The 16,664-nt window shown below is 40.8% G+C and overlaps 1 protein-coding gene across 2 annotated transcripts; it reads left to right on the top strand.

The window, feature by feature from the left end:
• Positions 1 to 481: 481 nt before the first annotated feature.
• map2k2a (mitogen-activated protein kinase kinase 2a) lies at positions 482 to 15,330 on the top strand. 2 transcript variants are annotated; one of them, XM_058072688.1, is made up of 12 exons: positions 482 to 724; positions 1,113 to 1,226; positions 2,088 to 2,298; positions 9,970 to 10,116; positions 10,239 to 10,316; positions 10,412 to 10,463; positions 12,117 to 12,241; positions 13,136 to 13,349; positions 13,431 to 13,495; positions 13,592 to 13,653; positions 14,716 to 14,761; positions 14,845 to 15,330. In XM_058072688.1, the coding sequence occupies exons 2-12, from the start codon at positions 1,138 to 1,140 to the stop codon at positions 14,953 to 14,955; spliced, it is 1,200 nt and encodes a 399-aa protein (XP_057928671.1). In that variant the 5' UTR covers positions 482 to 724; positions 1,113 to 1,137; the 3' UTR covers positions 14,956 to 15,330. The 2 variants fall into 2 exon arrangements, with proteins under 2 accessions (XP_057928671.1, XP_057928670.1); XM_058072687.1 differs by having other exon boundaries at positions 488 to 1,226.
• The last annotated feature ends 1,334 nt before the right edge of the window (positions 15,331 to 16,664 follow it).

Here is a 16,664-nt window from a genome sequence, read left to right as displayed (position 1 = left end):
AAGTATGTATTAGAAATTGTACAAAAGCACTTAAATAGTGAGTGTCTACCGTAATCAAATATTTTGCATGTGTAATGGTGACTGTTATAAGAAGTAATGGGCCATTTGGGCCATTTTCTAGCTGTTTTCAAATTAGGTCCAATTTACACATGGTGATAAATTAATACGTCATTATATTGCGCAGGTGTGTCTAGTGACGTGTCCTGTCATAAATCTTTTTCATTTGTGATTATGACCATTGTAGAAAATCATAGTCGATATTTTCTGAGATACTGTTTTATGCCATATTAAGTCAAATTTACGCATATTAGTGAAAATAATTGATTTATTATAATAGCGAATGTGCGTAAACCATCAGCACCCTGGCGCCACCACTAGGTGGCAGTAAGTACCACACCGCCTTAACTAGTGCAAATAAAGTAAGTTGTAATGATATAGTCAAACTTGTAATACACTGTGGGGGTTCATGTTAAACTGTTTGTGTGCTAAATGCTTTTGTGAAATTATCTTCTGGAAAAAAACATCTTGTGTGAATTGTGTGAAGTGAATGGTTCTCCCTGTGGCTGTCACTCAGGTTTGATGCTGCTGCAGCTTCCTGTATTGACGGCGCACCAGTAACCAGCCGAAGAAGCCTTGAGTGGTGCGGCTTGCCTCAGAATTGCCCCCAGTCTGAAAGACGCAGGGGGTGTTAACTTTACGGAGGGACACCAGACTACTCCCGGTGGTAAAAGGAATACATGATTTTTAAAAACGTGGCGGTCTCGCTGCTGCCTTTTTCCGGTAGTCGCTACAAGCTAGCAGCACTAGCTAGGTGGCTAATGCTAGGTGGCAGCAGCAGGTAGTTAACCTCTTAGAAGCATACACATAGAAATGTTATCACTCATAACTGTGTAGATACACTTAAAAATAAGCAGTCTGATAAGACCACATCATAATGTTACGTTTTTGTCCAACGTTGGACTGACATGCTTTTGGAAGTGTAATCCACTCGCTTACGTTAGCAAGCTAGCCACCCTGAGTCAATCCTGTTGCTTTACGAGGCAACAAGGAAGCAAAAGACGTCTTTTACGGAACAGAACAGCTCAGTGAACTTTTTTTGGACCACATTTGAGATTTGGACAGATTTCTATTTTGGAGATGGCTCCCAAACGAAGACCCGTTCCGCTAAACATAACGCCCATTGGAGAAGGACAGGCCACTTCAAACACCACTGATGCTGCATCAGAGTGAGTACTATTAACTCATTACGGCATTGATAAGAATATAAAATTACCCCTCATTTTTTCAAGATCAGTTTTGGGAAACACAGTTTTAAGAATACTTTAAGTGATGTTTTCAGTGTCGTTCAGCCATTTTCTATACCACTCATTAGGCCTCATTAGGGTGAGCTGTAGCCTATCCCAGCTGCACTTTTATGGTGGGAAGTGGGGTACACCCTGGGCTTGTCGATCACGTGGCACATGTGGACACGCTGTCCTTTTGGGGGTTAGAGGTGGGGTACACCTTGGACTGGTCGATTATTAATCGTGGCAAATGTAGACAAATAACCACCCATGCATTCATGTTCCATACTGTTTGACTGTTTGAGCCTTCACACAAGTTCATGTGGGTTTTGATTTTTTTGTCCCTTTTTAATAATAAAAAGTTTCATTTAAAATCTGCATTTCCTATTCAGTTGTGTTGTCATGGACTAATTTAAATTTGATTATCTGAAACAGTTAAGTGTGACAAAAAAATCAGGACGAGGGCATCCATTTTTCACACCACTGTATTTAGACAAGCCATGCATTTTCTGAATTCCTTCTCTCAGGTGAGCTGGAGTGGGATACACCCCTGACTGGTCGCCAGTAAATCAGATGGCACATAGACAACTGTCTGGCCATCCATTTTCTATACCACTTGTCCTCCTTAGGTTTATATAAGCCAACTTGTCTTTTTCCCAACTGTTTAATAGAGGAAAAACAACTGTTATATTCAGGTCAATGTGTAGTGTGTCATAAAGTAATATTCCTTTATTTTGCGTACTATATGGTTACATAGATGGAGCACCCACCATCAGTTGTTAAGCAAAGCTTGTCTCCTCACAGAGCAAACCTAGAGGCCTTACAGAAGAAACTAGGAGAACTCGACCTGGATGAGCAGCAGAAGAAACGTCTGGAAGCCTTCCTCACCCAGAAAGCCCAGGTGGGAGAACTCAAGGATGAGGATTTTGATCCCATTTGCGAGCTGGGTGCCGGCAACGGAGGGGTTGTCAACAAGGTCCGCCACAAGCCGTCGGGTCTGGTCATGGCTCGCAAGGTGAGAAGGAAGACTTGTTTATTGCAGGTGAACATTGGACTGTTATCCTGCCATACTATTTATATTCTCTTTGTGCTCAACTCAATGACACGATCCCCCTCACGTCAGAGGCTACCACAAGAAAAGAAAAGTAAATATGAAGATAAAAAGTCTTAATGCTATGGGAATTATGTAGTTGTTGTGGAAAAAATTTCTATCATCCTAAGTAGGATAGAGAATGCCTGAAATAAATACATAGCTCTGGCAGTTTTTATTACCTTTGCAAAACAAAGGGGTCAGACAACACACGCATGGCGGTCTGTAGGTGTCTGGCCAAGAGTGGCCTCTTGGCGGGAACTTTTATACTCCATAGCATGCAAATGATTTACATTACAATAGAAAAGAGACATTCATATCACTCCCCCGATGCCACCCTCATGTATGGGGGTTAGTCTACACACCCAACCTTCTGGCAAGGTTTGTCACACCCATGCGAGACAACCTCCTAGGGTCAGCCATTTGGTGGGACATCCTGATGTCCCCTTATCCCATGAAGGTAAAGCTTTGATCAAAGAATGACCTCCTCCGACACTGCCCCTAACCCCAGGTTACAGATAGCCTCCTGCTGTGCCACCATCTTTGAAGGGACAGCAGGATGTGCTCGGATGCAAATGTTGAAGCGCTACAAAAGGCCGTAAAGTAATTCAAACAATGTGTAAACTATGTTATACATGTGAAATATAAATTTTCCCATCACACTCCTCCCTTTTGATTATTAACTAATCACGAATTACAGTACATTTACAGATAAACAAACATCAGATCAGGGTTGTCAGTAAATTAATTATCATGAAAGTTAGGAATGTGGAAAACCGTGTTATAATGTGTTCAATTGTTGCGATAGATGGTGGAGGTGTTCATCGACAGTCAGTTCATTTTGATATTTGGTGTCTGCCATGTGATTGGTTGGCAGTCAGTGCATCCTCTTGCCCAAAGTCAACCGGGATAGGCTCCAGCCTACCCGCGATCCCGATGAGAATCCAAATTATGTCGAAGTCCTTGTGCCTCTGTTGATGGCTTGCTGTTGTTCTATCGTGTTGTATTCAATCAGTCAGTCAGTCAGCCAATCCTCTTGATTGAAGCCCTTGTTCTTCGGTTGCCGGTGCAAACTCGTGAGCTCCATCCAAACACGCAGTTGAGAAGGTTGAGTGGACATTTCTTCCATTCTGTTTAGGTGTCTTTCTGCCTTGACCGATCTGTGTGCAGGTCTCTCATATGACCACGCTGACAGTGGAGTCTTCCCTCTGCTGGAACTCCAACACGTCCTCTCCATGGCCCCCAGGGCCAACAGATATCAGGTCACTCGACACCCACCAAGAACATAGAAAGAAATGAATGAGCAACACAACATTTTACATCTACGTCATACATGTCAGATGTGTTCTCTACATATGACTAATCTCGAGAGCAGTAGGCAACCATCATGTAGTGTCTGACTGAATACCAACACTTTGTTCATTTTTTGGCCATTGACGTTGATTGTAAATGAGCCTTAAAATTTTCTAATCGTCAGCAGAAAGCCCACGTAAGCATGAGGAGAACATGAAACTCCACACAGAAAGGTTCTCTAACCTTCTTGCTGTGAGACAGCAGTGCTAACCACTCTGCCATCATGCCACCAATATCTATTTTAACTTTAATTTTAACATCCAGCTCTGCATTTAAGTTTTTGCCAAACAACACAAGGTTTCACTGAATTTAAACCAACACACCATCTGGTCTGAATTTGCATTAAGATGGACATTGTCACACTGCAGTAGTGTTCCTTGCTCACAGCTGGAAATTTGGGTTTCAATGGACCATTTGCTCTCATTAGCATGACCATTGGCACTATGGAAGGCAAAGTACCAAATACAGTACTATAGTAAAGAAAAAAAACAAAAAACAAGATACAGTAACTTACCAAAATCTTCAGCATGTTGTACAATCCATGGAGTGTCAATGACACTGTTGATCACTGATAATTATCAACCTCTAATGTTAGAACTCATACCTACCTTTGTTTCACTCACTTTGGTTTTGGAGAAACCAATTCTAGCAAAAAAAAAAATATATATATAATGTCCAATTGTTAACCATGATTACTCAACAAAATGATATTCTCCCCCCTTTTGACACATGTATTTCCCATGTGTCAACTTCCACAAGCATTGGCAGTTCCCTGTAAAATCAAATGACGGTTATATTTTTTTATACATCTGCAAACAGTAATCTGTGAAGCTGGACAACATCAAACAAAGTTACAACAATTCAAACTCTGGATCCTGAAGAAGTGTCCTGTGGAACAAACTGAAGTTAAAATGATGACACTCCCTGCCAGGTGTGTGAATGACCTCAAGTGTTACAGTGTTAATGTTAGTACATGTTAGTACTGTTAAACAGTTTTAAACAAAAAAGATGTCATGTTTCGGCCACATATGACATTTGTCTTCTCCTCCTCCAGGAGAATGTGCTTTCCTAATGTGGAACAATGAAGGTTAGGCTGGAATAGTTCATAGTAGTTGATGTCTCTCCACAACACAAGAACAACCCTGAAAGAACAATTAACACATTTAAATTTCAGTCAATTAAAATTTTTTGTCACAGTCCACTGTCCCCCATGAAGAACCCTGCTGTCGGTGTGTCGCACTCATAGTCCTCATGTCAGGATGTCATTTGCAACACTTAAAAGGTCCAAGTTCCTTTGAAAGTCGGATTGTCCTAATTTACAAGGCCTTTTTCGGAATAGCTAATTTTTAGATGAAGGTTCTGCATACCGTAAATGAACTATCTACATTTTAGCAGATTTAATTTATGCCTATTGATGCTAAAAGAGCAGAACAGCCTAATATGTTCTTTGCATGCGTCTATTAGTAAACTAATCATTGGGTTTGTTCTGTATTGCAATACATTTGTTTCCTTTTTCCAAAGTGATGGTCAAGGATGGCTTCAGCCTCACATTCACACTCACACAGACAAACAAGACAACACAACAATGAAAAACCAGCTGGACAGTCCTTTCTGAGTGTATTTTTGCCAAAAATACTTTTAAAAAAATCCAATTGCGGACTGTAATAAATTAACAAATTGTTTGTGCATTCCCAATCGAATGTAAAATAGCATGCTTGTACAAAAAAGGCCCACATTATTCCATTTGTCACTGTGTCTCTTTTAGATAGAGACCCATGAGGAATGGAATCATTGACGTCAAAAAAAAAAAAAATTACCTGAGTAACCCAAATGTGCATCAAGGCAGCACTTATGCCCAGAACAAAATATTTGTGAGATAAACATTCCCTAAGCAGCTATCCCTATGTTAATATCTTTTATCAAATTTCTCATCACCATAGAAAGGTATGATATGCATTGAAGACCTTGCAGAGCATCAATTTGCATAAATTGTGTGTGTGTGTGTGTGTGTGTGTGTGTGTGTGTGCGCGAAAGTAGGAGTTCTTAACCTCCTCCACCAGTTGAGCACTCATGTCACCAGTTTGCATCTTCCTTTGATATGCATACAGCTGATTGGCATCTTGCTTCACCAAAGTGTGAACATCAGGGTCAGTGTCAGTTTTTAAAGCTTCACCTCCATCTGAATTAGAAAATAGGCCATTTGGTCCTTTACACCATATGCCAACATACTTAATTTTTGAAGTTGAATTTTCTCTTAAACAGAAAATCCAATGGTGACTTGTCTTTGGTCCACTTCACCTAATTGGCCAACGAAGTTAACATAATTGCCATTCAACTTTGGAGAGGTTAGGAATTTGTCACTCTTAGTAAGTGTGTTTCATCAGAAAGGAAAAGAAATAACCATATTTTGTATACTATGTCTTCTTATAGCATATTCTAAAAGAGAGAAGTAGATCATATTCTACATAGTTATCAGCAAGAGGGGCTGATTTAAGCCAAGACTCTAAACAAAAGGAAGAAAAGGACAGAGCATATAGATGTGTATGTGTGTGTGTGTTACTGTCAACTTCAGTATCATCCTTGGCATCAGATGAGTCAGAGTAGGCATGATCCCATCACGCCCCACCTCCTTGCTTCCTTCCACCATGTTTGTTAAGAAAGTCCTCCATCAAGTCTTTGGTCCAAAGTCTCCTTTTGCTGCACATGCCAGGGTCATATTGCTGTCCCAGTCTCTTCTCTGGATGTCCTCCTTGCAGGTGGCCATTTGTTGCCACCCATTGATTCTGGTACATGTCTTGTCCTTGCATCAAAGGTGTGATCCATCCGGTCAAAAGTGAGATCCATCCAGTTCTAATTCGGCCACATTCCGCTTTAGTTGCTGGTGATGTGATTGTCGTCACCGTGATCACCATGTCAGCAAACATCTGCAGAACTCTTCAGTGGTCAGGGAAAGTGGGACAACTTCACTAAACACAAGCAGGGCTGTTATGGCCTCCCCACAAGCCTTCCTTACACCATTGTCCCACTCATGGTCTCCACCATCAGTCACAGGATACTTGCTAAGCATCCGTTTGGATACGAGCGACAATGCATGTCTGGAAGGGATCGTTTGCAGTTAGAACACAGCTCATGTGTTGGATCTTCTTCAGGTCTTGGTGAAGATGAAACTGGACATAATGGCATGGCTGATGATATTGGACTCATCGTGCATGTTGTTGTATCAGGATGTTGTTGTCAGGTTGTTGGCAGAGCAAGGGTGGAGGTGTGCGATCAAGATCATGGTCCACTCTGAGACACTGAGGCACTGTAGGAGAAAAAGAAGGAAGACCTATTCTGAGAAGTCTTGTCTGTTCTTTTCATGTCAGTGTGTGTTGCAGATCTTCATCATCTATGTAACGATCATCATTACAAGTCTTAGTTGCAAGCAGTGCTCTCTGCTCTCAATGGTTTTTAGCCTTTTTCATTTTTTTTTTCAAACATTCCATGTCCTAAACAAAATTCTTGAATGCTCTTTGATTTTCTCTCAAATAATTATTTTTCTTTTAAACAATGCAATGTGATGTTTTCCCTTATCACCATTTTTCCCAACAAAAATCTCACTTATCTATTTTGTTTAACTCACTTTCTCTTGTTCTCAAAAGTTCCCCATATTAGTGTTTTTTTTTTTATGCATGCTTTCCTCATTTTTTTTTCTTTACCTATAGTTGCTTGTTTACCAGATTTCCCATATTTACAGATGTCACTCGGTTGTGCACAATTCCCTTAAGACAAGGTCGTCACCCCGAATCCGTGTTGTTCCTTCGGCACAATCCACGACAAAGCCGAGCTGTATCCAATGAATAATGCGTAATCCACTCTTTATCACTTCAAGATTTTGTTCGCATTAATGTATATCCAATATACAATTGTGCATGATTCACTCCTATTCTCTAATCTATTACTATCTATTAATCTATTACTGAGGTCTCATTAGCACAAAACAGCTACAAGCGCAACTCACTCTTTGTTGTTACAGAGGTCTTGTTCGCCCAATGGTGCGCGACTCACTCACAATTTTTTTGGTTTATTTTTTATATTATTGAGGTCTTGTCCGCCCATACCATGCGTAACTCACTCAATGTTGTTACTGAGATCTTATTAGCATGAAAGTATACCCAGTATACTCTGATACGCGATTCACTCATGTTCCAGAGATCTTATCCGTACCGACAAGTGACCAAATGTGCATATGGGAAACACTACAACACTTACATATAAACATGCAACTAATGCTCAAATATAGTAATTATTTCAGGATTCTCACCATCAAAAAAACGTAGTTCCACTCTTGATAAGAGATTCCAGTGGTGATGGTCTGGAGTCCTGGACGGTCAGCCCTGAAAATCTCTGAATGTCAATGACAGAGAGGCTGGAGGAAAAAATTAATTCCAGGATGATCAGTCGCTGTCCGCCACAGGTCCAGATCCAATCAGCCAAGGAATCCCACTTCTGACACCAAATTGTTGTGGAAAAAATTTCTATCATCCTAAGTAGGATAGAGAATGCCTGAAATAAATACATAGCTCTGGCAGTTTTTATTACCTTTGCAAAACAAAGGGGTCAGACAACACACGCATGGCGGTCTGTAGGTGTCTGGCCAAGAGTGGCCTCTTGGCGGGAACTTTTATACTCCATAGCATGCAAATGATTTACATTACAATAGAAAAGAGACATTCATATCACTCCCCCGATGCCACCCTCATGTATGGGGGTTAGTCTACACACCCAACCTTCTGGCAAGGTTTGTCACACCCATGCGAGACAACGTCCTAGGGTCAGCCATTTGGTGGGACATCCTGATGTCCCCTTATCCCATGAAGGTAAAGCTTTGATCAAAGAATGACCTCCTCCGACACTGCCCCTAACCCCAGGTTACAGATAGCCTCCTGCTGTGCCACCATCTTTGAAGGGACAGCAGGATGTGCTCGGATGCAAATGTTGAAGCGCTACAAAAGGCCGTAAAGTAATTCAAACAATGTGTAAACTATGTTATACATGTGAAATATAAATTTTCCCATCACAGTAGTATTACAGGAAAAAAGTTCTCAAGTTGTAATGCTTATAAATGCAGTACACAAAAAGTTGTAATGGTGTGAGAATAACGGGGAAAAGTTTCATGTTGTGAGGAAACAGTTGTAAAATGAAATAATTATCTGACTAAAATATAAAGTCCTAGAGGAATGAGAATAATGTATCATCGTGAGAAAAGTGGAACTTAAGAGAACAAAGTTGTAAAGTAACATGAAAAATAATATACAAGATAAGAAAATAATATAAAAATGTCAGACCATCTGTTTATGACCTCAACCTCAAACCAACTTGGGTTCTGCAGCCGGACAATGATCCACAACATACCAGCAAGTCCATCTCTGAATGGCTGAAGAAAACAAAATGAAGACATTGGATTGGCCTAGTAAATGTCCTCATCTGAATCCTATTGAGATGCTGTGGCATGATGTTAAAAAGGCGCTTCATGATAAAAAAACGCTCCAATGTGGCTGAATGACAACAATTTTGCAAAGATGAAAGGGCCGTAATTCCTCCACAGCGCTGGAAGGAACTCATTGCAAGTTATCACAAACACTTGATTGCAGTTGTTTCTGCTAATGGTGGCCCAACCAGTTATTTCGGCTTTTTCCACACAGGTCATGTAGGTATGGATTTTTTCTTCCTTAATAATAAAATTTTGCTTTAGGTTGTGTTGTCATTGACTAATATTTAAATTAGTTTGATCTGAAACATTTAAGTGTGACAAACATGCGAAACAATAAATCGGGCAGGGGCAAACACTTTTTCACACCATTTTGTACTTTTATTAGTGCTTAATTTATTGATAAATAATTATTTTTATGGTTATTTTCCATAAGGTTTCTGATGCAGTGAGGCTTAGTTGCATTGATGCAACCAGCAGGTGCACAATCATTTTAGTAGGCCCAACTAGTTTGCTGCCTAAACAGGCTGCTGAAAAATCAACAAATGAAACAAATTCCACGTGCATTAATAATTTGGACTCATGTTGACATGTTTTGTTTTTTTTTACTACGGGAATTGTCAGGTTGGAGTTGCATTATTCTGTTGGGTTGTGCATGGGATTCGGTGGTTATTCTCCCTTCACAAGACTCACAAGGGTTTCTTTACTTTAGAAAAGGCAGACAATGTTTCATTGTAAATTTAGAATCCATCATTCATCCATTCCTATCTCAGTTGATCCACCTGGAAATCAAGCCGGCCATCAGGAACCAGATTATCAGAGAGCTACAGGTCCTGCATGAATGCAACTCTCCATACATTGTGGGCTTCTACGGCGCCTTCTACAGCGACGGCGAAATCAGCATCTGTATGGAGCACATGGTGAGACACGATGATGATGATGAATACTTGCTATCTGGTGTCTTATTTCCTCCAACATATTACAAAGGAGAATGTGCAGACAGTTTAGAGGATATTTACAGTAAGTATCTTGTCCACTACAGGATGGTGGATCCTTGGACCAGGTCTTGAAGGAAGCCCGAAAAATTCCAGAGGAAATCCTGGGGAAAGTTAGCATAGCTGTATGTGTTGCAGGCATTCTATTACCTAATTTTCAAATGTTTCCATAGATAGTTAGTATGTGTTCAACAACATTTTATTTGTATATGTTCTTCAGGTTTTGAGAGGTCTGGCCTACCTGCGAGAAAAGCACCAGATCATGCACCGAGGTAAATTGGGAAAATTCCCCGCTATAAACTGCTACTTTTTTTTTTTCACACGCTTTAAACCCTGCTCTTAAACAATGATGTGGTTAATTTATGGCTAAGAGAACTGCAGTTCAATGATGCACAGAGTGTAGATTCAGGAAGTAGGTAATTGGAGTATTGAAGTGGATGCTAATATCACGTTTTGAAGTCTTATTGGTGCCACACACGGGAGGCGACGGTGCCAATAGTCCATCGGCACTCATTAGCATGATGCTGGGATTGTGTCTTAATGTAAATATTCCATGTTAAAACATGGGCACCTGCCACCTATTGACAAGCTGGGCCCTTATGTATAAAAAAATGCTTTGTTTTTACATTTGGTGGTTCCAGCTTACATTCAGGTACACTCGATAGTCCGGAATTTATGTTGGTAATGTACATTGTGAGTTGTGGCAGTATCCTAACAAATTAAGTGTCTTAGGTCAGTGGTACTCCATGACAGAGTTGTTTGTGAGCTCCAGCGGTAATTACAGCCCCTCAAATGTGATTATGAACAACCTCGCCCTGTTCTCCCCTCCCTCGTTACCTCCATCCCTCCCTTCATCCACATCTATCTCTGTGTCGTTCTCACCCTCCTTCATGCCATGTTTTTAGACAGTCATTCCTTAGTTGTCCTCGTATGTCACTCGGAATGGGAAAGTTGCAGGGACATTGTTTTTGCAGTTATTTCTGATACAATATGTATTGTATCATGCACACTTACCTGGTATGTAATTCTACTGTATGACTAAATACATAAAACCAATAGATACTGGAAATATGGTGTCTAATTTTACTTGGACTTGTTTTTCCGTTTTGAGACACTGGTTCTTAGAGTACCATAACTATTTTCTCATGATAATAAAAAAATAGAAATAGACATAATCTGTTCCAGGGTCATAAATATCATAAATGAATAAATCAATTTGAACTCGGTAGCGTGCAATGCTTAAAGCGGTGGCCGGTTCTTGTGTCCATGCAGTGATTCAGTATCCTGCGTGTTACAGTTAACCATTGGGTTGTAAACAAAGAATAGTAGGAGTGTAAAAGTGACTATAGGCATGTTATTTAATGTCTACAGGGCTCTAGTAATGGTAAAAAACGTATTTAAAAAGTCAACATTTTTATGCTCTTACCAACAAAAATATTCAATTTATTAATACTGAAACCTACTTAATGGAAAATCACTTTGAGGCACAACTGTGTAAGAAATTGAGTACTTATTTTTTCATTGGGGACCCTTTGAATTTTTCAGGGACCACCTCAATTGACCACCTGGGAGTCCCAGGGACTCACTACATTGAAAACATTAACATTACTCTCAGACCAAAATAGTCGATGGGTGTGAATGTGAGTGTGAATGTTTGTTTTTCTATAACTGCCCGAAGATCGGATCTTGCCCAAAATTAACTCACCTGAGAATGAATGAATGTTACAACCTGCATTTGGTATCATAATGGACCTGTACTTTGTGCCATGGCAATAAAGTTAGGAAGTTTTAAGCAATGGATTCTTTTCAAGCAGTGATTTTCCCCAATACACACCAAGCACAAGTCTGTGTATAAAGGCTTTGTATGCGAGTTAATAAGTGCCTGTTTGTCCATGCCCCAACCACTCCCCCTGCCTGCCACATAGATGTGAAGCCCTCCAACATTCTGGTCAACTCTCGCGGGGAGATCAAGCTGTGTGACTTCGGTGTGAGCGGCCAGCTCATAGATTCCATGGCCAACTCCTTTGTTGGAACGCGTTCCTACATGTCGGTGAGTCAGCTCTGCGCCCCCACCTCGTTTCCTTTGGCCCCAGCCCCACTTTCCTTCCCTTCTTTTTCCTCCTCACATTGCCTCTGCTTGAGGGGCCCCGCCTGCTTCTACCTTCTTTCTCACTCCCCTGCCAAGAGGCGAGGGCCGTGCCCAGGAGAGCGTTCTTTGGCACATATGTCGGCAACTGTGTTCTCTCGCTCCCTGTTATTTCTCTTCCCTCTGCCGCCCCTTTTTCATAGACGCCTACCTGCTCAATGCAATACACAAGACATTTCACAAGTTACATATTATGCTATTTTTTAGAACTATTTAAAGCCTCAGAAGTGTGTTGACCAACTTCTAGCCTTGTGCGACATAATAGCAACGTAGCATGAAGGAGCAGGACAGGAGGACACAGGCAGCACTAGTGTAGCTGTGTGAGCCAACATTGCAGTCACATTTCAACACATGCAACATTATGCTAGGTAAGACTGTACGCTGAAGAAAAACTTACAACTGGAGCTAACTGACGGACAAATGACAGAGCTACAGGTCTTATTTTAAATGTGTAACAAAGCCTCTTTTTTTATTTTATTTTATTTAAAGAGGCTGTCCTCAATGAAATGGTGGCCATACAAATGTAGCTGACTCGATTAGAAGTTCACGAAATGGGGGGAGGTTTTTCCAACTTCAGAAGCGACTGTTTTGACGATAATCTCTTTTGGCCTCATGTATGATTTCATACACATATGGTCAGTTTTCAGTAACATAAATGCTATATTAGGGTGGGCAAAATGTATAGAGAGATACTGCTTTTTTATGTAGGTATAGTCTTAGCTTCTATCATTTTGTACACCCCAAGTGTTCCTCTACATTTTCTGCCTTTGATGTATGCATCATGTGTTACCTCAACAGCCGGAGAGACTGCAGGGCACTAATTACTCGGTTCAGTCCGACGTGTGGAGTATGGGCCTGTCCCTGGTGGAGCTGGCGATCGGCCGCTACCCCATCCCCCCACCTGACGCCAAAGAACTGGAGGCCATCTTCGGACGGGCTGTTCTGGACGGTAGCGAGGGAGAGCCTCACAGCAACATGCAGAGGCCCAGACCACCTGGGAGGCCCGTGAGCGGTGGGAAAAACATCTTTGTTTACATATTTTACTGTACTGTACTGGTTTAGTGTATTTAACGTGCATCTGTGCTGCATGCAGGACATGGGACGGATAGTAGAACTGCTATGGCCATCTTTGAACTTTTGGACTACATTGTGAATGAGGTCCGAAAAGACACACACCCATCTAGCAATGCACAAATTAACTGATTCATTTATTGCAACATTTTTATTCATCTTTAATTTTGGGTTTTTCCTCAGCCTCCTCCTAAACTGCCACTGGGTGTATTCACTAACGACTTCCAAGACTTTGTCACAAAAAGGTGAGTTAGATAATTTTGTACAATGTCTCAAAGTGTCAAAAAATAAAACAATTTGCTTATTTGGAACCAGTGCAAGAATTACAGTTCGTCACAGGCCCTGTTCTCAAAATTATAAGTCAAACAGTCCAGAAAAAAATCACTAAGCATCCATTAGTTTCCAATGCAGTTTTATTGTATTCACTAAATATATTTTAAATATTGTTTTGCACAAATAAATACTATACAATAACACAACTTAAAACTTTTTTCATTTACTAAGAATGCATGGAATTGGATTCTCTATTCCACCTTTAAAGCGCTCCTCAAAGAAATAACAACCACCTCCAAAACCTTCAGAACACTTTGCTCTGTTTACACACCGTGACCTACATATTACCGGCATTGTTATTGTTGAAGCTAACACGGGGGAACTACCGATCTATTTCTGTATTTAACACATGCATAAGGTGCACTGCACTTTAAGACGCATGCTAATACATACGGTTAAAACGCAGAGGAATGGAAGTCTGTGTCAAATGCAGGAGCAAACGTTATTTTCTTGTTCAACATGAACTCACACTTGTAACTGCAGCGAAAAGAGAGCCCAAAAATGTTTTTTCCTACTGCCTGAACCGTTCGGTTGGCAACTTTAATAGTTCCGGGGTGAATTACTGTATGCACAACCCCCACTCCCCTCTCTATGCTGTTGTTCTTGATCGTTAATAACAAGTTAATCACAGCCTGATTACTTTGGACTCCCCACCCCTTAAATGTGCTGTCCCTCTTTGGCTACCAACAAGAAAATATAAGACCACAACACAGACTGGCAGATAATCACTATTATTGGCTGTCAACAAACATAAAATGCACTTGTGTGTGTTATGTGGGGTGTCGCTCGCAGAGTCAGAACATTAAAAGGGCAGAATATACACATTTGACAGTTCGCAGCCCCCAAACAGTAACTAACCAGGGCAGACGGCACCTTTTTAAGAAACAACTAGCTGTTTTGGCAATCAAACAATGATATTGTGCAGGCAGTTACTTCATGATGTGGTGGTGTTTATGCATCATGTTTGTTTACAGCTTGATTAAAAATCCAGCTGAAAGGCCTGATCTGAAGATGCTGACTGTGAGTGCCTCAATTTTCTGATCTTTTTATTTTGGTTTATTTTATGCCCTGTTTAAATAACCACCCTTACTGTTTCCTTTCAGAGTCATGTATTCATCAAGCGATCCGAAGTGGAAGAAGTGGACTTTGCCGGCTGGTTGTGCAAAACCATGGGCCTCAACCAGCCCAGCACTCCCACCCGCAGCACTGAGTGAAGGCTCCCCACTCGTCAGCACTGCCTCATCTCTGGATCGTTTTTGCTTGCATACACATAGGTTATATTGTACATACACAAGCCATCACATGCAAATATTGGCACTTTTCTTGTTGTTTTGGGCTTCAAAGAGTTTGTGGCTTCCTCTCATGTATTTCTTCACCAGCAGCAGGGCTCTCGAGTGGTCTTACTACATGTAAACCACCGCTTCACCAGGCCAGTCTCATGTTTCCACTGGACTGCAGTGGGGTGGATGTAAAGCGCAGAGTGGCTGCCAGTATGTGATTGTTTTATATTAGATCTTCTGTATGAATTTTTTCTATGGCAACAGTTGGTGGCTGGTGGGGTTGTATTTTAATAAATGACCCACTGTGGAGATTTGACATTGGAACCTACACATATCTTGCTTAATAGGCTCAATACACCAATTTTCATTTACACACCCCTTTAGTCAATCTGTTGACCCAAAGTCATCTGCCATATTGTAATTACATTTGTTGGTGATAGAGTGCAGGGGGAGGTGGGCACATCCACAGTCACTTTTTGGTGTCATCACTCAGAGGATCACTTTGTGAACAATGTCACAAACCAAAGAGTGTACTCGTGCTTAACACCTGATCATTTTTCATTTTCTTCTCAAGTCTGCACATTTGTGAACAGTATAGCAGAGCACTTTGGATGAAATGTGGACATGTTTCATTCGGTTCCAATTGTGCTGACATTGTTTCGTCATACATTTCATTCTCCCTCTCATGGGGGGAGGGAGGCGCCCACTGCAGAGGACTAGTAATATACGACAAATTCTTTTAATGATAAAACAAATGATCAAAATGTATCCATAGGATGCTAAAGCATGGTTTATCTTGATTACTGTATGTGTATTTTGTTTCACTGTGCGGATGATCAGCTGGTGTTTTGATGAGAACCCTCTGTAGTATTAATATGAAACTGCAATCATTTGTTGTTGTTTTTGTTTCCCTAATATTTTGTTTTCTTTGTTGATTCCCTCCCCCTTACTGAGGTGTGTTTGGTTCCCCACTGTACTGCAAATGTGTGTGTCTCGCTCTCCCTCTCTAGGGGCACAGCCTGCAGAATTGGACTGTGCTTTTGGGCGAAGACTTGAGCTGCTATTTGAACACCTTTTAACCAAGCTGCAGTATAATTACCAACTGACTTCCGGTGGAACCTTAGCTTCAAGCAAACATTTACATAGTACAAAAAGTTTGGTTTAGACTGAGAATTCTAACCCGGGTCAGTGTCGGTTACATGGTGGTGGTGTTGCTTGCCTGCTGTTAGTGCTAGAGCTCTTGTAATTTTCTCTGCTTTTTGGCTGCCCCCCCTCCCCCCAAAAAAACAAAACAATGTGCATTCGTCCAGAGCAAAATGGACGCAGTGTCACTCGTATGTGTACAAATATATAAAAATTACAGTACTATTTTGCAGTCTTAATATACAATTTCTTTGATTCATGTAAATGACAAGGAACAGAGTCATTTATTATAATATAAAAATGTGTTGGATATGGTTATGATGTATAAAAAGATCCAAAAAAATAAAACTTATTTGTGAATGTAGTCGTTATGTACTGTATAGTATATCACTTACTGCAAGCCTGAAAGTTTCACAAGCAGTGCACAGCACTATAAAAAAATGTATCCATCCCATCGTTGTGGTAATTTATTTTTTACCTTTTCCCATCAACGATTAAAT

This window comes from Doryrhamphus excisus, chromosome 5, assembly GCF_030265055.1.
Source record: "Doryrhamphus excisus isolate RoL2022-K1 chromosome 5, RoL_Dexc_1.0, whole genome shotgun sequence".
Lineage (NCBI taxonomy): Eukaryota > Metazoa > Chordata > Actinopteri > Syngnathiformes > Syngnathidae > Doryrhamphus > Doryrhamphus excisus.
This window is presented reverse-complemented; position numbering and strand designations above follow the sequence as displayed.

What these genes read in the sequence shown, in the direction of transcription:
- map2k2a (XM_058072688.1), top strand. Translation starts at nt 1,138, where the DNA reads ATGGCTCCCAAACGAAGACCCGTTCCGCTAAACATAACGCCCATTGGA. An exon ending in ACCACTGATGCTGCATCAGA is followed by an intron (nt 1,227 to 2,087) that starts GTGAGTACTATT and finishes GTCTCCTCACAG; the next exon opens with AGCAAACCTAGAGGCCTTAC. An exon ending in TGGACTACATTGTGAATGAG is followed by an intron (nt 13,496 to 13,591) that starts GTCCGAAAAGAC and finishes GTTTTTCCTCAG; the next exon opens with CCTCCTCCTAAACTGCCACT.